At 43.8% G+C, this 24,023-nt stretch overlaps 1 protein-coding gene across 1 annotated transcript; it reads left to right on the top strand.

Annotated features, from left to right (window-relative positions):
• The first annotated feature begins 913 nt into the window (after positions 1–913).
• On the top strand, positions 914–23,728 carry LOC138595983 (protocadherin alpha-C2-like). Its single transcript, XM_069667539.1, has 4 exons — positions 914–3,669; positions 5,634–5,692; positions 10,356–10,441; positions 19,071–23,728. Exons 1-4 carry the CDS (start codon positions 1,129–1,131, stop codon positions 19,379–19,381), a joined length of 2,997 nt encoding a protein of 998 aa, XP_069523640.1. The 5' UTR covers positions 914–1,128; the 3' UTR covers positions 19,382–23,728.
• Positions 23,729–24,023: the final 295 nt, after the last annotated feature.

Genomic DNA, 24,023 nt, shown 5'->3' with positions numbered 1-24,023 from the left:
CTGTGACCTTGCCTTTAAGAGCAACAGTGACCCAGACGAATTTAACACCGGTGCATTTAATATTTTAGCCACATGTTCTTATTTTTTCTATTTCAATATCTCCACCATAGATTTCTCTGCCACGTGCTGCACGGTGGTGCCGATACGGAATGAATGACTGGTGTCGCGGATTAGCCTAACATATAATTCTAGTTAGGCTGTGTGCCCTTTTTTATTGTGGGGTTGCATTCATGTGTTGGTCGTTTATTAGCTCCTAGACCTGACACCGACATCGCCATGGAGGGATGAGAGGAGAGAAATGGGTGGGGAGAGAGGAGGAGGAGGAGGAGGGGAGCTGCGCCACAGTGATGAGAAGAGAGCTGGAGTCTGAGTGCGCGCTAGGGTGGGATACTGTCCTCCCAAGGTCAAGCCAGCTATGTTCTATTACACAACTTCCGGTTACGTTTTCAAAATAAATCCTCTGTTAATAAAAAATGAATACTACACTATTATAATTGTAATGAACAAATGCATACACACAGCACAAATCAGTGGCAGTATTAACCTAACTAAAAGCACGATTTTCACGACAAAAGTACGCTTTTTTTGCTTTTTTATTTTTGCATTATTACAAAAGAGTAAAGATCTTAAAAGAAATATGGGACAGGGAGAGTTAAAAGCCCTGACAAGCTAAACCTTACACCTCTTTATTTCGGAATTCAACTAAAAACGCTGGCGGTGCAACTGAACACCTTTTTCCTTTTCTTTCCTGCAAGAGATTTAACGTATGTTTGCTGGAGAGATGAAAAATGACAGCATAAATCATTTTATTTTGAAAGGAACACACTCCTTTTCCGGTTATCTAGGGCCGATTTTCAGCAGTCTTGACGGATCTCACAGCTCCAGCGGCAGGGAAACACACCCGTCAGCAGCGCGCATTGGAGACAAAAAAGCGCATCACGGACAAAGGAAATATGGGTGCGCTGGAAAGGATTCACCTTAACCGGGTAACACAATGGATGAGCCGCTTCTGTTTCATTACCGGAAGACCAATTAGCCCACCTTAATGAGGTGCTGGGATGCAAGATACTGCAAGCTAAAAAGGCGGAAGGCTGCGTTTAATCCGTCTGCGGATCCTATGAGCTTGCAATGGCTTTGGCGGGGATATGCAACCGGATAGGGAATAATGTGCCTTTTTATTTTGTGATATTTTCCTTATTTTGTGGCCTTTCTTTTGGACAGTTGCGATATTCTATTTCTGAAGAACTCGAAAATGGGGCACTGGTCGGTGATCTGGCGCATGACTTGGGGCTGGATATTCGAAAGCTCGCCACCCGAAAAATTAAGGTAACCTCCAACAGCGGCAAGCGCTACGTGATTGTCAACCCCAAAAATGGGAAATTACTCGTCAATGAGAGGATCGACAGGGAGGCACTGTGTGATTTATCCAACACCTGCCTCATTAATCTGGAGGTGCTGGTCGAAAACCCCACTGAGGTGCACCATGTCGAGGTGGAGATTGTGGACGCCAATGATAATGCGCCGCAGTTCCCCAGAGACGAGTATCAACTGGAAATCACAGAATCTGCTTTGCCTGGGTCTCGTTACCCCATTGAAAACGCTCAAGATCCAGACATTGGGTCCAATTCTGTCCGCATGTATCAGCTCAGCACAAACGACCATTTCGCGCTGGTATCCAACAAGCCCTCCCTCAACACAAAGCACATCGAGCTTGTGCTCAAAAAGCCCATTGATCGAGAACAGACGCCTTACCACCAATTATTTCTGAGTGCCGTGGATGGTGGGACGCCAGAGAAAACAGGCACGGCCAGAATCAATGTCCGGGTCCTGGACGCAAATGACAATATCCCCATGTTCGACAGCTCGGTGTACAAGGTGAAACTGCTGGAGAATTCGCCCAAAAACACTCTGGTAATTAAATTGAATGCTACTGATCTGGATGAGGGCACAAATGGGGAGGTGTATTACTCTTTCAGCAGCTACACTCCAGAGAGAGTGAGGCAGATGTTCAGCATGGACACTAACACAGGAGAGATCAGAGTGAGGAGCAATGTTGACTATGAAGAGACCAACTCCTATGAGATGTACATCCAGGTCATGGACAAGGGCCCTGGGGCGGTGGCAGCACACTGTAAGGTAGTGGTGGAGGTGGTGGATGTAAATGACAATGTCCCTCAGATAGTGCTGTCATCTCTGTCGAGCCCCGTGAGGGAGGACGCCCGTGCCGACACAGTCGTGGCCCTCATTAGCGTTACTGATCGAGACTCCGGCGCTAACAAGCAGGTGAGCTTGGAGATCCCAGCAGGCCTTCCTTTCAAGATCAAGTCATTCAGAAATTACTACACTTTGGTTACCTCAGCCTTCCTGGACCGCGAGACCACCGATGCCTACAATGTCACTCTGAGTGCCACGGATGGAGGGAACCCTCCCCTTTCCTCCCAGAAGACCATACAGGTGGATGTGGCCGATGTTAACGACAACCCACCGAGGTTTGAGCAGACTTCATACACTGTCTACGTGACTGAGAACAATGCCCCCGGGGCCTCTTTGTGTACTGTGAAAGCTCAAGATTCAGACATTAAAGAGAATGCACGCATCACCTACACAGTGCTCAATGACAACAACCATGGCATCCCTGTCACCTCGTATGTGTCTGTGAAGGCCGATACAGGCGAGGCTTACGCCCTGCGAGCCTTTGACTATGAATCACTGAGAGAGTTTCACTTCCAGGTCAAAGCCCAAGATGGGGGCATTCCTCCCCTCAGCCGAGTCGCCACTGTCTACATCTACATAATGGATCAGAATGACCACGCACCATTGATCGTAAATCCTCCCGGCAATGGCACTCGCTCTTTGGAAACGGTACAAAAGAACACAGAGCCCGGTGCCTTGGTGACCAAAGTGGTGGCGTACGATGCAGATGCAGGTCCGAATGCCTGGCTGGTTTATGTGCTGGAGACGGCCACTGACCTGGACTTGTTCAAGGTGCACGAACACACCGGTGAGATCAGGACCACTCGGAGGATCATGGAGGACAACTCCACCTCCTTCGCGCTGACTGTTCTAGTGAAGGACCATGGGCAGCCTGCCCTCTCCTCCACCGCCACCATCAACGTGGCTGTCATGGAGGTGCCACCCAAGGTGGCTCCTGACCCCAAGAGGATCATCCGACCTCACAGCACGCTGCTCTTCTCCAACGTGACCCTCTACTTAATCGTGGCTTTGAGTGCCACCACCTTCGTTTTCCTGGTCACTGTGGTGGTGCTGGCCATTGTCCGCTGTCACGCCTACTGCACCCAGCCTGGGTCCTGCTCCCCTTGTTGTGGCTCACAGAAGCCGCCTCCAGATGGCGGGAGCAGCAGCGTAAGTGCTGGCGGGCCAGCTGGTGCTGGAGCCGGGGGACAACCTAATAACAATGTGGTGCTCCGGAGGGACCTTAAAGTGGAGCCGCACTACATCGAAGTGCGCGGGAACGGGTCCCTAACAAAGACTTACTGCTACAAGACCTGCCTGACGGCCACCTCTGGCAGTGACACGTTCATGTTCTACAACACAGGACGTCCCATCAGCGGCACCTGGGGCAGCGGTGCCGACCGCTTCTTCACCAGCGGAAGCGGATTTGTACGCAGACTGAGTATGCCTGATGCCTCGCTGCAACTCTGCCCAGAGGTGTGTCATTAATTTTTCATGTTTGCCTTTCTACACATTACTGGAAGGTCATGAATCATCATGTTGTGGGTTTTTTAATGACATTTTATTCACTTCTTAACAAAGTAAGAGGATTTAAGAAGATAAAAAGTCAGGCCTCAACATGACTCGTTAAGGTTATTGCCACAGTTTGCACTGTTGTCATGGTTTTTGTCGGCGTTAAGTTGTTGCCGCAGGCTGATGATATTCCTGCACGCCGAGTTTGATCCCCTCCTGCTCTGCATCGAATCCTCACAGGCCTCGTCTCTCTTTGTTCAGTTCCCACTTGCACCGTGCAGTCGCTGAGCCCGGCCCAGCTCAGCACTCACACTGCATTAGTGTCAGGTCTGATGCTTTTCAGGCTCCTGTGTTATTTCTGATGATTCAGAGATTTGTGTGTCTGTTTGAGGGTTGTCATCACATCTACATTAAGAACAGGTCATGTAGTCTTCGCTACTTGCTCATTCTCTGTGCAAGTGGGTTTGACTTGTGCGTGGGTGGATGTGTGTGTGTGAGTAAAACTGTTACAGTGTAGCACTGGGGGGGTTAACTGACTTGATCAAAGGCCCTGCAGGACTAGTTGTTGTCTCCGACTCGGGTCTTAAAGGTCATGGTGTCTTAGTCTAAATGGATTCATTACAAGTGCATTATACTTCATGATATAATGTTTTGAACTTATCCAAACACAGTGCTGTTGCTGTTTGCTGCCTTATTATCATAGTCCCAATTAAAAGGCCTGCTTGCAAGCTTTTCTATCCATGCATGCACCGTTTGTGTAGCCCTTGCATGTTCAACTCTTCATGTCTGCCAGCTGCAGAGTCTGGGTTTGACTCCAGCAGAGATTTCCTGATAAGCATCCTGCTTTTATTCCTCGCTCGTTCAATGATTGGAACAATATTGTTTTCAGCGTCAGATTGTCGAGTCAAAGCTCCGCACAGTTTAGAGGTTATCTCCGGATGCATCATCTTCATTATCAGCCGCCAGTCACTGGTACATTACTTAAATAAAATCTCATCCAGTACCAAGACAAGTGTATCCTCGTAGATTAAATTAACCTCCAGCCTCTGTCCCTCAGCCCAGCAAATTAGATTTACTCAAAGAGGCTGGGTCCACCAGCAGATATACTCCCCTCTGAATCGAACGGAGGAACATTATGTGCCATCTTTATATCGGGAACGCTCCTACTCCTACTGAGCAGGTTCGGAACGGCTCCCGTTGTTCAGGGCTTGGAGGTTCAAGGTTAACCCTGTGCATGATGCTGACAGATTTTAGCCCGAGCTGTGATACAAATGTGCCTTTCATACAGTGCATGCGCAAATTACCTACTCAAGAGGAAGATGATTGTGAAAGAGTCCGGCATAATTAATGGCCGGCAAACCACACTGTAATGTTGACAGTGTTTAATGAGGGGCCGATATTAAATGTTTTAGCTTTATCAGACGCTAAATCTTGCACCGTTGTGACTATGATGCGGTTGTCTCGGGGAGTTCTTTCTCATTGGCTATTGAGAGGCGGTAATTTACCAGAAGTCTGCTGGGAGTTTCCAGCACTCAGCCCAGGTTCATCAGGAGCAGACAGAGTTACACAAACATGCACACACGTCGGCTCTATACAAACAGGCCAGCACTCAGGGAAAGGGCATCACTCTCCCAGCTCTCACATTTATAGAGCCGTGCACCGAGAGAGTGTCCAAAAACTCATCAATATGGTGCTCAGTTAGTGCCCTTTTTAAAGTCATTCTGTGACTGTGAGTGGATATCAATATGTATGAATGTGTGTGTGCTCGCAATGAGGAAGGGGGGGACGATTGCAGTGTTCCTATCACGTCCAGTGCCGGGATGTGTGTCATGATTAATTGATGAGACCATGGCCCAGCCTGGATCTGCACAGTATGAGATCAAACTAAACTCTCTCTCTCTCTCTCTCTTTACCTCTTGCTCGCTCAGCCGAAAGCCCCGAATGCTGACTGGCGATATTCTGCATCTTTGAGGGCAGGGATGCAGAGGTAAGCACTTTCCATCTTTAACTCTTGTGCAACTTTTGATTTATCTGGAAAATGTTTCACCTGTTCGTCCTGCTCACACTGTCATAACCCTGTCTGAATATCACAACAATGACCCCTCTTACTGCTCTTAAACAAGCTGCAATGTTTCTCTAAGACTTCCCTCAGATACCTGCACCACATTTTAAAAAAAAGACACTCCAACATATCACTGCAAAATCATAATGTGCCGTTATCAGAGACGACCATTAGTGGCCCCTCAGCATCTGTTTGAACCCCAACCCCCCCGTCCTCTTCCTTTGGGGAAAAGCCTTGTGCAGCTCCCATCAGTGTGAGCACAGCACTCCTCCTCTGCAGTGTAATAGTATATAGGTCATCTACATTCTGAGCGTCGCTTCCCCCAGTTACAGTCTTTAAGCAGGAAGCGTGAAGGACAAATGAGCTGACTATGACCTTTCTCAGATTATCAGATGCACACATGCATCAGCGTCTGCACATACGACTGCACAGCACGCACACGTGTGTGTGCGCTTCTGTGTGTATTAGTATGTTTGTGTCTGCGGACGAGATGAAGACTTGTGATCGCAGGCAGGAGAGGACATTTTGGTCACTTGTTAATTCACTGTGTGAGCTCAGATATGGCGTCATAAGGCTGAACCAAATCCCAATTAAAGATTGATATAAAGATACACTAAAGCTGCTTTCCCACTGGTCAAAAAATCCACCCGCTAACACGCTTTTTTGCTTAGTGGCTACAATTGGCATTCAGACCCGGGTCAAATGACTCTGCAGTAGACCCGGGTAATTATCGCCTCGGCTCCGATCGGCATTGATGGGAACACAAAACCCGAGTTGACACGCTAATCTCCGCCACCTTTCCAGCGCGATGTTATGCTCCGTCGGTAACTTCTGCAACTCCTTGTCATCTCAGCTACAAATTCTGCCCGTCTCCGTGCTCGGACATCATTCCAAATTTGTCGGAGCAGAGTTTGATAAATAGACTGAACGAGTAATAGATAAAGACCTAACCAACGTAACATCTTCACTGTTTACTAACCGTGTTTCAGGCCCATTTGTGACGTCAGACGGTGACGCAGCAGAAAAGAGACTGAAAGCAATATACTTCACTGGCGATGGGAAAAGAGACAATTGGCATCTAAGCGGTTCTTCCCGGTTCTGAAAAACCTGCGTCAACACCCTAATTTTGGTGGGAAAGGGGTATTAGTATGCTATGTAACACAATACGCCAATAATTACACAGCATTAATTAAGAAGCATTTGTAAATTGGTTCATGATTGGCATCTCCCGACAATAATGAGCAGGTTTCTAAGATTTGGGTTAAAAGTGTATCTGGGGTATAAATTAAAATTTTGCAAAACAGAGTAAAATATTTGAGTATTCCCATCTTTGTCAGATTAATGAAGTGCTACACGTGTAAGATTCCTCATTACGGCAAATCAGGGAAAAGTGAAATTAGGAGGAAAACAACTGGGTGAAGCAGTTTGTTGCGTCTACATCTGTCACTTTTAATTTCTTAATGATCTGTTCACAAAACTCGGATTAAAGATCCGTAATGAAGTGTTTTGCTAATTTGAAAGAAGGACAGCTGGAACATTGGGAGACTAATGAGTTTTTACCTCCACGTGTTTTTGCACTGAATCTCCATAATTTCATGCTAACAATGCTTTCTGCTCACTCGTGCAGTCTTCTGCTCCGTCTACGTTTGATTTAATTGGATATTAGTGTTAATTTCTTTGGTGTGGAGGGTATCATCATGTGCATCATGTCATCAAGTCGCTGTAACATGACATGGATTAACAGAAATCATCGTCGCAATTTGCCGCTGCCGTCTCTGGAATGGCAGAGCCTGTAACACACACGGACACACTTCACAGGCTCGTATTAACTCTTAGCCCCAACACACGCAGGCTGTAACGTATCGCACTGCACACAGTACTGGAGTACCAACAGTACTGACCCACATTCCGGGTGTAGCCAGTCAGTGTAGAAAACTCTGGTCCCATCTATGCGTGTCTCACACATTAAACCAGCACCTCTGCTTGTGTAGAAGCTATAAAACCCTGATCTGATTACACATGCTGCATTTTACACTCATGACAAATCCCTATTCAACATACACCTTGAGATAGATGCTGGATGTGCTGCATTGCAGAGGCTCCAGTCAGGGTAGGTCCTCCTATATGGTAAGCTATACATTATGAATGTATGGGAGGAAATATCCAACCCTAGGATGAAAAATGCATACAAGCACTTGGCTTTGTATCGCACCTTTCACACTTGCACTCCTGGAAATTTCCAGACACTGTCTGAGTGGGATGCATGTGTGAATGCAAACGTTTAAATTCTTCACCCCGACTCTATGAAGACATTTTCTCCTGCCAGCCTCCGAGTAAAATGTCTGCAAGAGGTCGGGGTGAGCCGATGTGTGAGCGCAGCAGGTAACAGTCCGGAACATTCACCGCAAAGGAGTAGGCGGAGTGCGTTTACATAACGCGAGCGGTGCAAAACCGGAAGAGTGACGCATAACAGGATGATTAAAAAAACTTCAACCAGGTCCAGTTGCCTTTTGGATTAAGCCTGGGTGACTGAGAACCTTCACAGACATGTTGGCTCCGGTTGTAAAATCTTCGAGATTATCACTTAAGCCCTCTGCTTACTGGAGAAGGCTACAATCGGCATTCAGACGCAGGTCAAATGACTCTGCAGTAGACCCGGGTAATTATCGCCTCGGCTCCGATCGGTATTAATGGGATCAGAAAACCCGGGCCGACACATTAATCTCCGCCCCCTTTCTGGCGCGATGCTATGACGTGCACAGCCACAAAGTCCGCCTGTCTCCATCCGAGCAGCGTTCTAACATCTTTCCAAATGTGTCAGCGCCGAGTTTAATAAACAGACTGAATGAGTAATAGATACAATAAAGACCTAACCACTGTCACCTCTTCACTGGCCTCCATGCTGCTTACCAAAGAGTATAATGCAAGTTCTTTGTGCGTACTATTGTTTACTAACCCTGTTTCCGGCACGTTTGTGACGTCAGGCGGTGATGCAGCAGAAAAGAGGCCGAAAGGAGTATACTCCACTGGCAATGGGAAAAGAGACAATCAGCATTTATTAGCGGGTCTTCCCAGGTCTGAAAAACCTGCATCAACGCGCTAATTTTGGTGGGAAAGGGGCAGAAGTTCTAACACCCCGGCAATTATTCAAGCTTGCAGACTGGAAAGGGGGTAAACAGCCAGCCTCGTTCTATCCACACTGAATGAAACATGCGTTCCCTCACCTCTAAAGTTCACTAAAAAGACGTTCCCTCCCATTTGTTTTTAAACAGAGCAGTAAGAAGGACAAATTGTGGTTTCACCGGGGGGTTATGTGCGGTTCATGAAACTTCAAGAACTCCACTTTGGTGCCATCCAGAGAGTCGATGTTGTACTTGTAGCGTGAATTTTTTATGTTTTCCATTTGGAGTGTTGTGAGTGTCCTACATTTTACACGCATTATTAAAATATAACTCTGTAACCAGATCAGCTGAAAATACTTAATGACAGTAAATGGGTTAAGCATGCTGGCTGAATATGTAAATAAGTGTCATCTGAAGTGTGTTGACTGTTGGTAAACACTATAGAGGTCATATGAAACACACATAGAATATACAACACTAACGAGGGCTTTGTACAAAGGATAGATACTAGTCCTGCAGCATACCTTGGTTTATGCTACTGTAATCTAACCTGTAATGGGGGCACAACACAAACCAGGAACACAAGTTGCTTATATAATTACTTGGCTGCTTCTTCCTTCACCCACTTCCTCCCTGCCATCTGATCCGGTGACAAAAATGTACATAAAAATGCTTTAAAATGGATTGGGAGCTACTCAAAGGCCTTCAAATGAGTGTACTACAAAGCTTTCACTGTGAAGCAGCTGCAAGGAAAAGCAAGAAAGTACAAGCGAAGGTTTAAATCCTTAAGATAAAGAAAAAATATATATAAAGGAGAGACACAAAACTCTGAACAACCTCAACATACTGTATGTTGACCCTGTCACTTTACAGCGACTGGTTAACACAGGAAGTTCATTATATTCGCTTAGATCAGCAACCAGAAAGCAACAATTTTGAGCCATAAAATCAGCCGTCCACTTACGTAGGGACGCCACATGAGTGCACTTAACCGTAGACATCAACTATCTGGTAATGAGCAGCACATTTGGTTTCAACCGTGAATATTTAAAGAGCACAAGCCTGTCAATATTAACAAGTAACTCCTGTCTATTTGCGTACTTGTATTCTTTCTAACTTCCATGCAGTTGTAAATTAAAAACCACGCTATCTCCCTTGTTTTCAGGTCATTTGTCAAATAGTTTTCAGGCAGAGCGTTCTACACGAGGAGAGGGGTAATACTGAGAGAAGACAGTGTTTGCTAGGGGAAACAGAACAACTGGAATGAGTTACAGTAGTCCAAAACTATGTGCCCCCCAACTAAGCAACTATTCAGTCCAGGCCTGAAACAATGAAGCCACTGTGATACTGCTTGTTATGTTGACACTAAAAGTATGTTCTGTATGTACCATTTCAGCTGAGGTTCAAGGAAAACAAACATATGTGTCTATATGTGTCACTGACTGTGCTCAATGTTCTGCCTTCAGCTCGGTCCACATGGAGGAGTCCTCTGTGATGCAGGGAGCTCAGGGGATGCTGGTCCAGAACTGGCCCACTGTGTCCAGCGCTGCTGGTGAGTACAGGACTACCACTCAGTACAGAGTGAAACATCACGCTGAGAGTCATCTTCTTCGAGAGGGGGTGACGGCATAAATAGAAGTTAGGGGTAAATGATTTTACCGTTTTACTTTTACATGTATTGAATGGAATAAAATGAGCAGGATGCATTGATCTTGCTTCAGAATGAATCAGAAGTAGAGGATGTGTCAGTCACATGTGCTGGTAGCTACAGGCTATTAGTTGAAAGCATGTAAAAGGATGTATTATCATATATATGGTAATCAAATTTAGATGAGTCTAGACATAAGGATCACACTCGTCACCATGGATACCTGGGATTTGAACCTCAGCCATGTTTGTCTCAAAAACATCACAGCCAGGTGGGGTACTTGCTGGGGTCCTTTTGGCTGCACTTGTTGTGCTTGTAATTACAGTAGGGTGTGGAAACTATCACAATATACCAGGAAATTACACATTATTAATCATTAGACAGAAGGATCCAAAGGCATACTTAAAACTATATGGTAAATGCTAAAAAAGGAACCACCAACCTTCCTATTGAGACTCAACCGACTCCACCACTGAGCCACAGCCGCCCCGCGGTGTTAGCTATGTGAATGAGCATGTAGCTAAACAAAGGACGGACATAAACATATTATTTAGGCCTGTTTGATGTATGCTCTGTACTCGCGCCACCAAAACGCAAATAATGCTAGAAATAATCCTCGAAAATCAGAAGCCCTTAGGGAAGAGATTATGCCCACACTAAGGTCATTTTAGAAAACTACTATTCAGGTTTTTTTAGTTTTAATGTAATCAAACCTCTCATTCATACTGGTTGTGATAATCTAAAGGAATAGTGTAAGATTTTGGGAAATCCACTTGTTTGCTTTTTTCCCAGAGGAAAGATGAGAAAAAACGACTCTCATGTTTGTATCCCGACTCTGAAGCTAGAGCCGGTTAGCTTAGCCTAGCATAAAGACAGAAAGTAGGGGGAATGGCTGGCCTTGTTCTATGCTATATGCACTTTGCACTAAGCTCATAAATAAACAAAAACTTTAGCTTGTTTCTTTAATACTTACATAAAATAATAATATGAATAAAGAAACTAAGATATGCTGTTAATCATTTAGCTTCAGAGGTGCTAGAAGGCACATGGGTATGTTTTTAGCTTTGGACAGAGCCAAGCTAGCTGCTTCCATCTGTTATTGTAGTTCATGCTAAATTTAGCGAGCATCACCTAGCTTTAGCTTTGAGAGTTGTGTCAATCATCCTGTATAACTCTCGACAAGAAACAAATCTGTTGTGCATCTCTCAAAATGTTGAATGATTTCCCATCATAATTTATATTTAATATGTTGAATTCATATGTGTTTAACTTTGGCTCAGATTTATGGTAAAGCTGTGGTTTTGACAGAACTGTCCTTTCAATATCTACATGATCTCGAATTCCAGCGTGATGTTCATACAGAGCTTAGCTGAGGTGCCAAAAGCCCGCGGCTCGTGTGCAGAGCCACAGATAAACAACTTTATCCTCCCATAAAAGCATCTGGCAGCGGTTACAGCTACACTCTGAAAGAGGGAACTGCTTTTTAATGAGAAATGAGTTGTCCTGAGTGGGTGTCTACACTGAAAATATGTAGCAGCAGGACGTATTCGTAAGTCTGGCAAGTAACTGGCCCCTAGAATGACCTGTGATCATTACTCACACAATAACTGGCTGTATGTTTTATTACCGTTTGACTATTGTAGCTAAGGTTTTGAAGCAGTGTTTGGAACATTGCGAGCTCGTTCCTTCAGCCAAGCTCCCGTGTATTGATTTTGTGTCTGGCTGCAGGAATTAAAACATAGGTAGAGAGACTTGAGGGTGAAGGCTAAAGCATCGCCGTCGATCACTCGACGAGGCAGTGACAGGATGTGTCTCACTGTCTGTCAGGTTTTCTCTCTGTGGAACGAGAGAGCTGGGGAATTGTTGAAGGTACAGGCTGTACCAGCATCTCTGTGCCAGTTTGCTGCAGAAAAATGTGTATTTTTAAGAGCAGATGGAAAGCTGCAAAGACTCAAATATTGTCTTTAAACAGGCTGCGCAGCATCCTGCAGACCTATTAGGGGTGCATTGTTGCATTAGGAAATCATTTGTTAGGAGGGGCTGTGTGCAAAGGCATAGACATGCAATGCAATGCAGGTTGATCCTTTTTAAAATGCATCAGGAGGTGGAGCCTCTTCTGTGACACATTTTCATGTCTGCAGCGAATTGTTATCATGATGAAGTTGTCTGATACGCTGTGATGCATCTAAATGCGGCACCCTCAAAACTGTGTTTATGTAAGTGACCTATGCTGCAGATGAGGAGACATTTGTCTGATGCCAGAGGGGGGAGAGGCTGGAATGAGAGAGAAGCATTAAAAAAAAAAAGAGAGATCCGGTAACATTTAAAGCAGTTTTGGAGAGGAAGAGCAAAGGAGACGTACAGGGGGGGATGGAGGGAGCAGGAAAAAAAAGAAAGGTGTGGGGGGATGGAGGAAGAGAAAGGTTAAGAGGATTGGCAGGTTCCTGCAGTAGTGTTGTTGCTAGGGAACGCCATGTGACCTGTTGCCTGGCAACACTGTCTAACTGAGAGATTGCTGCAGCAGCCGCACCCTCCGTCAGTGGGGGGGTGGGCGAAGGCAGTTTCTATGGCAACCGCTCACATCTCTGAATGGAAGATTTAGAAACAGAAAAAAAAAGGAAGGAAATAGGGAAGGGGACTCGGCAAGGGCAGGTATTAAAAGGGGAAAAGATGGCACGCAGTATTTTAGAGGAAATAATGTGGCCGTGTTGAATGCAGAATGTGCACAGTGTATATTTATGCATGCACTACACGTCTGTCAGATTCGTGCATGTGCTACAAACCTCCACAGGGATTCGTTTTAGATTGGAGCAGCGTCTGGAGCGAGACAGGAAATAACAGCCTATTTTCAAATGTAGGACATCAGGTTACACGAAATGAGGCTCCAAACACCCACATTTCTACAGCAGGTGTCACAGCAGCCTCCTTACAAGGAGCCGTGCTGACCTGCTTACCAGATGTCACACCATAATCCGCCTCCGAAGCGTGTTTCCTGTGAAATATGGGCTAATATGAAGCAATGGCAGAGTTACTAATAATCCTCCATGTGAGGGAAACAGTAGCACAGTGGAGGAAAAGCTCCTCTTGGACCGACTCCTCCAAGTTGCAAGATGACATGCGAGGGATGAATTAATTTTTCACATACACCCACGCTGGAATAGATTAATACCTGGGCCAGGATTCTAATTAACGATGTCAGAGGTCGGATTTGTCACAGCCAGTGCAGAGAGCGCTGGGATGTCCCAGGACTCAGAGACAATATGCACTTGATTAGACGCTTCACAGCCAATTGACATTTTAACTCAGTTGGTCATGCACAGGCTTATAACTCCTCCAGCCCCAATAAGTGCACAGACACCTAAAACTGTATTGCTGTCCATTGAAGCGTGAATTTTTGAACCTACATACTCTTTAAAATCAGGATCTCTCACAAATAACTTTGCAAACTTGTATAACATCTCAATTATATATCCGTTTGCCACATAGGACGAATCCTTCAGTGAACCGCCCATTTCTTTCCTTGCACCTCCGGCAGGCTTTATGAGTTGAATATAACAGAGCACATTTATAATTCATAGAGGATGAACCCTTTCCATCATGTGCACTCTGTGACCTTTTCTCAACAATATATGAACCTGGCAAACCAAAGATTCTCTAAACTTGCAGGTAAAATGTTGTGTAATTGTGTGTGAATACTTTTATGATTCAAAAGGCAATTTAACTTTGCAAATTTCATACACAAGTAACAAAAAATTGGAAGCTGCTTTGTGATGTAGATCGCTAACCTAAAATTAGCCAGCATTGCAAAATGACAATGGTTTTAAATGATGGTTTGAAAGCATGTTAATTTGGAAAACTGTACAAGGCTTTAACCCATTTACACAGCTCCAGAAACAATTAAAAGACCACTGCAAATGTTCCTTAAATCAGCATCACTCCTTTCATGTCATGGCCAGCCCAGTCCAGATCTGAACCCCATTGAAAACCTCCTGAATGTGATCAAGAGGAAGATGGATGGTCACAAGCCATCGAACAACCCAACAGCAACGTGACAGACTGGTGGAGAGCATGCAGAGATGCATGAACGCTGTAATTTAAAACGAGGTTATTCTACCAAATATTGATAAGTTTAAACATGAGTATTCTGTTGTTTAAAAATGAAGATTAACTTGTTTTCTTTGCATTATTCGAGCTCTGAAACACATCTTTTTTTGCAACTTCTGATTATCTTAAAGATATAATCTCGAAGGTCTCGTGGGAAAAATCACAAGCGGCGCCCAGTTAGTGACGCGTTTTCCATCAGCCAGCAGTGGTTGGTCTGCCAGAGAGGGTAGGCGGAGCTAAGCAGCTGCTTTTACGCTCTCTGCAAGTGTTGCGAGTAAACAGTAATCTACTATGGCTGAACAAACAAAGAAAGATCGATGACTACAGATACAACTTCACAAATAAGTGAAAATCCAAAGAAAAAGAAACAAACTTGACGCTCAGATGAAGCAAACAGTCTAAAATGGAAAGCGACCGTCAGCGAGGAAAATCAAGAGTTACAACCGTGACAACGCCTGCCTTTCAGAGAACTTGGAGATCATCACTTTAAAAATGAACATGAGCTTCTTTTCTATACATTATTCAAGGTCTTTTTTTTTGCATCCTTTTGTTATCTGAACCAGTCGTCATTCATTTTCTGCAAATTAAAGACCTAAATAAGAATAATTGATTTGGAAGTAGGGAGAAATGTTGTATACAATAAAAGTTCATTTAACAGAAACACAAACCTATAAATAGTAGAACCAAAGAAAGACATATTTTTGCAATGGTCTCTTAATTTTTCCCTGAGCTGTATGTTGCTTTCATGAGTCCTTGTTATCCTGAGTCTCTGCAATGGAGATGCAAAGTTATGTGAAATACTGCCAGAATCTTCCTTCAGCTTTCCTTTAACACCAACCAGCTCACCCTGTGTAATATATCAGTACCTAGTCCTTTTAGTGTTTGGTGAAGGTAATACAGCATGTACTCAAAGTCTTCCCTGCATTAGTTTTGATGCTATGTTTTCAACCTGTGAAGATGAAATGTCATCTTTAGTCTTCTATAATTACACGACTGTCCAGATGAAGTGTCCCCAAACTCTTCTGACAGAGCACCACATCCTGTTGCTTTAAATAGCAGCATCAGGTAACAGGAAATGGTGTGTCAGTTATATAAAATGGAGGTGCTTTCATTGTGTTCAGCTGTGCAGTGCGCTGTATTATTGGCTCTATAAGCTTTCTGCCTTATCGTAGTTTTGCACATCTCCTTTAACTCACCGTCTGTCTTCTCGGCTTATTCTGAGCGTGTTTGTCCTCCTCCACGCGAGGAGCAATCTTTCTGCCTCGCCATCGGGAGCCACTGAATGGGACTTATTTAAAACACCAGATCCTCTTCCTGGGTTTAATACCAGGATTAAAACACAAACAGACAGACCGTACCATCAAATGTCATAATCCTCAGAAACAGACTAGCATTACGGTATTAAAGCGATAACTCCACTTAACTCAGGGCGAGATAAGAAGATGATACCTGACACGGACTAATCATTAAACAAGCTTGTTTACAAAGGTCAGTTAGCTTTTAAATTATAGGTAAAAATGATGTCACATGGAGCGCAAATGTTAAAACCAAAGCTGAGCTAAATCTGGTTTTCGCTCTGCAGTCATGTCTTGAAGTGGTCTCTATGATATCCTGGTCCTTCACATGCTAATTATTTAATGCAACTTAAAAATGAACACTTCTATTTTAAGCACAAGCCAAATTATTTATGTGGGACTGTGTCCTGACGTCTGCTGCTATTTTAGAGCCACATTATCTGACCTGTCCTTTATTAAAACAGCGTCTTGTTCGCTTATTTATGATCTATTTTCAGTGAGTCGTGGCTCAATAATATATGACAGACCTCTGTGAAAGGTATGCATTGCTCTTTGGATGCTCTGTGCAGGAGTGCTGCAATGCTAAGCTATCAATCGAGCAGTGTGATAGTGTCCATTTCATCTCGTCTTATTATATTCCATTCGTGTAATTTAGTCCCGTGCTTGATGAGCTCGTTTTAGGGACTCAAAAGGGACACGGTGTGTATGCAGAGTGTGTATTTTCAAAATAGTGTACTCCCCATTGGGACGTCGGTTGAAACCGTTTCAGAGCTCCAGCAATGTCATAAATAGCCTACAAAGAAAAATCAAACAGAATCTTTTCGCATGGGCCTGTGTTTGATCTAAATAAAATCCAGACTGAAAGTAGGTCAGTGCAGAGGGAACTGGTGTGGGCCTGAGAGCACCGTGTCTGCAAAACCCGCCCACCCCCATCTTTCTTACTGCCTCTCTCTCTCTCTCTCTCTCTCTCTCTCTCTCTCCCTCTCCCTTCTCATCTCTTCTCGCATCCTCTTCCCTTTTCATTCTGCCATCTTTAACCTTTTGACCTTTGTTTTTTATTCACTTATCACTGGATTTTTTTAAAAATATATTGACATTTTATTTCTCAGTATCTGTTTTTGCTGCCTTTCTCTATCACATCCCTGCTTGAGCACTAGAGGTTGAATCCCCGTCTCTGGCCTCCCATGAGAGCAGGATTAAGCTGCTGCCATCATCCAAATAGAGATACAAATAGAAATCCCACTGCCAAGTTAAACATCCCCGTGGTTTGAAGGTTAGTCCCCCTCCAGTGTTCCCTCCTGTGGTCTCGGCTGAATCGCTGTCCTGAAAATATCCACTCCCCGTGGCTATCGCTGCATTGTCAGGCTATCGCTCTGCTCGCTTTTGCTTGATTTCTGTTGGTCCTTATATGTCAGATTTCATGAGCGTCTCCGAGACAACATGGAAAAGTCTAAGTAAGGGACAAGCTGGACAGTCATGTCATCAATATTTCAGAATGCAAAAAGCTAATAGAGGGGAAATATCTCTGTGAATTGAACTGACTAATCTGCGTCTACCACTGACAAGCAATCAAAATATTGTAACATGTACTGCTGTGGAATCAAGAGTCAAAGGTGTAGCTCAACATTTTGCCCAAAGCCCAAAGTTTGATAAGAAGAGAGACGCCCACTTAAGGAAATGTGTAGCCAGTTAGCTTAGCCTAACACACAGAATGAAACCAGGGGGAAGCTAGCTAGCCTGTATCTGTCCAAAGGGAACAAAATGTCACCAACAGCACACCGAACCCAGTGAGCAAACATCCTTTTAACTAAACAACATAGAGATCACTATGGCAACTGTTCAAAAGCGACTATCAACAGCGATTTTCGCATCTCATTATATGATTATAAGTGAGCAGTGCATGGCAGTCACCGACGGATAAATGATTCCAAACACGGTCAGGGTTGGATCAAACTCTCGAGAGCTGTATTTAAGGCCAGCACTTCCCATCCCATCCCATCGGCCACCAGACTTACACATATCTCCGTAAGGTATTAGGTAGTTTACTTTATTTGTACCCGTAGGTAGATTTGGTTTGCAGTGAGTAAGTCGGCCTCCTTTTACACACACACAACAGACAGCCCAAAACAGACTTGTGAAACATGATACATAAAGACACGACAGCGCTCAAGAGTAAAAAGGTAACCCTGAGTAAAAACAAGATTAGAGTAAGAAGAATTAAGAATAAAACCAGGTAAAAAATATAACATTAGTAAAAACAGGTAAATAAAAGCTGGCTGCTGCTATTCATCAACTACGTCAGCATCCAGGGCTCGTTCTGCCTTTGTTGTCAGAGCTGCACATGTGCAGTCTTCTTTTTCCATCTTCTGTGGGGAATGTTTCAAACTGCTCCCTTTACGACGTCTCTGAACCTTCTTGTTAACATCACACAGCCCGTAAAGCCTCGTATTTATGATTTTTGTATGAAAAATAAAATACCTTGAAATGAGGTCTCTGCGTAGACCGTATTTCACCCACCGCTGGAATATTACTTCAGAGAAATGCAGTCGCAATAATTATTTTCCTCTTCGACTTTCAACCCTTAGGTTAACAACCTCTCAACGTTGAAATCCTGGTTGGTGCTCACTGGGAAAGTTCAATAACTAAAATGTGGTGTCCTTTTTGTGTATTTGTACAAAAATCTAAAGAATAAAAATGACCATTCACCACAGGAGGTTTAGGGATCAGTCTGTTACTTGGCTAGTTGACTGCTATCAAAAAATAGTCCAACACAGAATCCCCTGTGAAACGGTGATCTGTTGTTCTTCCAATTTAGTTACAATACAAAAACAAACAAGCGAAAACATGTAATGTGTTAGTTATTGAGCTTGCTCGAGGTTGATTTTGCTACCTTTGGATGGAGCCATGCTATAACTGATTTCTGTCTCAACAAGGCTAAGCTAAGCTAACCCTGCTAACTGCAGCTTCATATTCTAGCAGACACACATGAGAGTGGTGTATTCATGTACCTCTGGCCTGCAGCACAGATACCTTCATCCCAAAATTTTTGAATAATCCTCTAATGAAGCAGTGTTGTGCCTACAATGATTTGGCAGAAGTAATATAATTTATTTTGTTTTTTATCATACCTGTAGATGGAGAGGGTGGTGGAGAGCTGTCACCCCCAGTGGGCGCTGGAGTCAACAGCAACAGCTGGCACTTCAGATACGGCGCCCAGCAAGGCTACGGCCCTCCTCAGCCCCTGAAGCCCGGAGAGATTCCCCCTGAAGCCTTCATCATCCCGGGATCCCCGGCCATCATCTCGATCCGCCACGACGGCGGCCCTGTGGACGACAAAGGAGACTTCATAAGCTTCGGCAAGACGGAGGAGGCCAAGAAGAAGAAAAAGAAGAAGAAGGACAAGAAGGACAAGAAGGATAAAGGAAAGGATGACGGGGAAGAGTAGAGGAGAAGGGGTGACTTGAAAACAGAGCTACCAACAAACCACCATCCCAATACCAGAGCCAGAATAAAAAGCCAAATGCATACTGTAGAACCGGGGGAGCCTCCTTGCATTATATTTGCATAGACATTGTACAGTGGCCAAACCCTCATTAGACCAGGCCTGGCTCCCCACACCGTGCAAAACAAATACTCCTTCTTGGCTCATTTGGCACATAACTTTGGCCTGTAAAAGTCTAAAGTTTCTGCTAAACAAATGTTCTTAATAGACAGACTTCATCTAAAGGCTGGACCAAATTCAAACACAAAGGATTTTACTGCGTTAGATTAGCCATTCTGTGATTTGCTGCCCCTCCAAGTTTGTATACTTAAAACAAAAACACCTGTAAAGGTGTGCTATTTGTATCTGACCATTGTCAGCTGAGGCTGCCGTGTTGGCATCTCTGTCTTTATGCAGCCCCCTCCCCTTTTTAGCTCACCTCGTTGGAGGTGAAGTCGAAGCCAAACGAAACAAACGAAACAGAGGCTTTTTTCTCTTCAGAATTATGGAGGCCTTGTAGAAATTCAGAAAATGTGGTCTTTTATAAAAAATATTTAAAAACGAAAAAGTGACGACATACAGTATATGTACCATGAGATTAATACCTTTAGGAGAATAAGGTAGCTGGACCACACTCGAATTAAGAGCTCTGTTTCAGTGTAACATAGCACATCGCAGAGGCGGAGGACCTGGACTGGGTTGCACCAACTATGCGCAAGGTTGTTCCCAGATTAGTGTACAATGTAGAGGCTTCATTACTGTTGGTTAATTTGCAATTAGCAAGTTACTGAATTCGATTGTACCATGGGTAGTGAGGGGGGAAGTATACGGCTGAAGCTAGTTATAACATTAAGTGTCCATTCAGTGATAGCATCACCGTGCTGATGGGTACAAACCACATGGATTTGTAGATAAATAGATTGGTGAAAAATTCTGATTGGTAAACAGAATCCATGTTTGACTCTTAAAGGACGATGCTGGTTTTTGGCTAGCTGATTCTCTACCAATCGTGTAAATCACTGCTGACCGATGCGTTAAGTATTTTTAGCTGCTGTTCAGACAGCCGTTAGCTCCAAAATAACACTGAGACTTTTTCACCGTAAGAAAACCGTCACAGTGAGCCAAACATCTGGTTAAATTAGTTCAATTTCATCACTTTCTAATTGAGCTGAGATTAATTTGCCCTGCATCATCGCAATAATGACCAAATTAATCGCAGAGATAATGGGTTACGTTTTAATCTCAGCCTGTTTATTTTAATATTGTGTGGAATCCAGTGGGAAAATTCTGCTTGAGAAAAAACATTAAAAGACAAAATAAAACAAACTGGAAAATAGTCGTCAGTCAGGAGTAATTGGTAGAAAATGGGCGGAGACGTTTAAAAAAAATCAGCTCTCCTTTAAGTTGCAAAGTGGCATGAAAACACAAAAGGATAAAATACACTGTGCAACAAAAAAAAAAGAAAAAAAATCCTGCTTTTACTGTTAGTGAGTGCAATTGTGTGACTTTGTATCATTTGCACCTGCTTTATTGCTTGCTTAACTATTTAGTTGTTACTTAAGGTTAAGTTTCGTGGTGCTACCGCTTGTGTTTTAGCAATGCGTGAAACGGGGATTAGTATCAAGGGAACCTACGTGCAGCTGATGCAACCGGCCCCTGACCTTGCCTCCAGTCCTGGAATATGGCACAGGTCAACGGGGTCACACCCAGTCTGACGCACACACACACACTATCCGACATAAACACTGAGTCTCTCGTACACACAGGCGCTCTTACATACAGACATGAACACACACAGTATACTAAAAAAATACACACTCCCCCCTCTCTGGAAAGACTGAAGGCCAGTGCTGTCCATAATTTGGGAGTGTATTATATGGCTCGGAAGCAGGAACGTTGCTTGTTGCTTCATTTCTGTTCAAGCCTGATCCCTCTACTTCTGTCTCTGAATGTTAAGTAGTTGTTCTTCAAGCCCTGCACCACTGCCTCGACTGCTTCAGTGCTTGTAGGATTCGCTTTGCCCGCTGCCTGTTTCCTCCCTCTACTCCTGCTTCCTCAAGTCGACACGGTTGGACGACATCTTTTCAAGTCACTCTCCTTCAATGAACTGTGCCGTCGTAACACAGTAACATTTGTGTATTTGCATATTTACACACACACATACACTACACTACACTACACACACGCACACACATCTTTTGTTCGGTTGAACTTCAGCTGAGCTTTGGCGCGTCTCCTTCTGATTGCTCGTTGTTGACAGCTCTGTCATCTCACGGATCGGTTCGACGCTTACCATCGTAACGTCGTCTGACAGTTTAGCGAAAAACGGAGATTATGCTGTGGTGGATATAATGAGACAAGATGAAGATGCAGACAAGAGTCGGAGGATAGCAGTCATTGTAGTGTATTGTGTAGCTCCAACGTATACGATAAAGAAACTAGTGCAGAGTTAATAGGGCAAGCCGTTCCTGCTTAGCACGAGGAGAGGTGTTAGGTTTTTTTTTCTGTGCGTGAGCCGTTAGTGACGACTGATCAACTTGTGCCGGCTAAAAAAAACACTTGGAAAATAAGCGAAGCAGCGATGGAGAGAGGTGGTTGGTTGATTTTGAAGAGGGGGAAACCCACTTAGGGATTAATGGAGGTGAAACTGTTTTTTGTGCATGAGTGAAAGGTAACGTGAAAGAAGAAGATCAACAAAAGTCAATATTAAGAGCTGGCAATACCGAATAATTCTTTTATTTTTTTGCTTATTTGCAGCAGAAATAAACATCAGAAATAATGCTGCTGGGATGTGCAGTAGTGGTCAAACCGTAAATTTAAAGTGTAATTAATCTCTTTTATAAGATATCTGCAAATACATGCAGGATCTGTAGGCGAGGGACAAGATTTTAGGTGTTGGAATCATTCTGGTTTCCGTTCATAGTCCGAGTAGTATCCTCTAATGCAGGTTCTGCAGGCTTTGGTTGTATGCAGGAACGTGTACATAGCTGGGGCTTGCGGCCAGTTAGCTTAGCTTAGCACAAAGACTAGAACAAGGGGGGGAAATAGTTAGCCTGGCGTGAGGAAAAGCCCAAGAGGCAGAAATCTCTGAACTCAGAAGCTATTGTCTGACGACGATTTAGCATTTTATTTATGTGTATTAAGAACAATCCAAGCAGTTGTAGACATCTCCCGTTGCAAGTTGGATGACCAGCACGTGAAAAAGGACGTCTTGGACCGATGGACCGATTGCCGATGACCCCCAGAGGCTGTATCGCCCTCAGACGATAGCCGATTGGTTAAGAGATTGCAGCAACATAAGTGTAGAGTGTGTGAAGACGCAGCTTCATCCGGCCCTGATAGTGTCAAACGCAGGTCTAGCGTGGTAGAGAAAGGTTAGTAGATATCGGAGCAGCATCAACATGATGTAAAGTGTCATCAAATCTCACCTCAGTGTTCCTTTTGTTAGACCATCGTCTTACCAGTCACCGTAGGGGTATATAGGTGCTGCTATCAGGCTCAGTCTCTCCCATGCACATGTTTCCCGCCCCCCTCGTCCTTCAGGTGTACTTCTGTGCTGTCAGATCACCAAGTGGCTGTTTGCATGTTATAAGCAAAGGAAACAGATACTATATAGATACTATATATACACATAGATATGTTTTTCCACTGGGAAATGCGTATTGGAATACATATACCTCTGATACACATTCTCTAAGACGATACACACACACGTAAAGATCCACACTCATCCACACATACATACATAAATATACGCAATTGCGAACAGTAATTTGTGGAAAAACCTAAAAGAATCACATTTTTTATCCTGTTGAAAATGACTTTAATCTTCTAGATATACATAATGCTATTGTGTTATGCTATGAAATGCTTTTTTTCTTTTCTGTTTCTACCCGTTTGATTTTCATAGGTGAGAAAATCAGTCCTTAAAGTTGTGTTACGCTTTGAAATGATGATCAAACAAACACTATTGTGAAATCATTTACTCACCCTCCATATCTATCCCGTTCCCAGTAGAGAGAAAAAACAAACAGAAAAGGAAGTAAAAAAAAAAACACACAAAATATATAAAATAGTATAAAAAAATAGTTTGATGTATTCTCTGCTTGTGTATAGTGAATGTTCCTCAGTCGCTGGGTGTGGCGGTGAGTCACATCCCGGTGGACTGTGACAGTGCAGATCTGTTAATAACTTCTTTTTGTACACCTGCTCATCATTGTAAAAGGTGATAATAGTGATTCTTATGATTTCATCAATCTGGTAATGTGTTTTGTTAATAAGTCACAAATAAAGTTTTCTTAAATATCTTAATATTTGAGCTGTTTTTGGACTTTATTTCAACTAGAAGTGGTGTGAGAGGAGCTTCGTCCTGCCTGCCGCTTTCCTTCTCTACTTCGACATCATGGAAAGTTTTTTTCTTCATATTTAATTGGGGGCTGCACGGTGGTACAGTGGTTAGTGGTCACTGGTTCGAAAGTAGGGGGGTTTTCTGTGTGCAGTTTGTTCTCCCCGTGCATGCGTGGGTTCTTTCCTGGTACTTTCGCTTCCTCCCACAGTCCAAAGACATGCTCGTTAGGTTCATTGGTGACTCTAAAATTACCTGTGT

Source organism: Semicossyphus pulcher, unplaced genomic scaffold (assembly GCF_022749685.1).
Source record: "Semicossyphus pulcher isolate SPU_LCO1_2020_fin unplaced genomic scaffold, fSemPul1.0.p SCAF_10, whole genome shotgun sequence".
Classification (NCBI taxonomy): domain Eukaryota; kingdom Metazoa; phylum Chordata; class Actinopteri; order Labriformes; family Labridae; genus Semicossyphus; species Semicossyphus pulcher.
The sequence above is the reverse complement of the archived record's forward strand: the minus strand, read 5'-3'. Positions and strand labels throughout refer to the sequence as shown.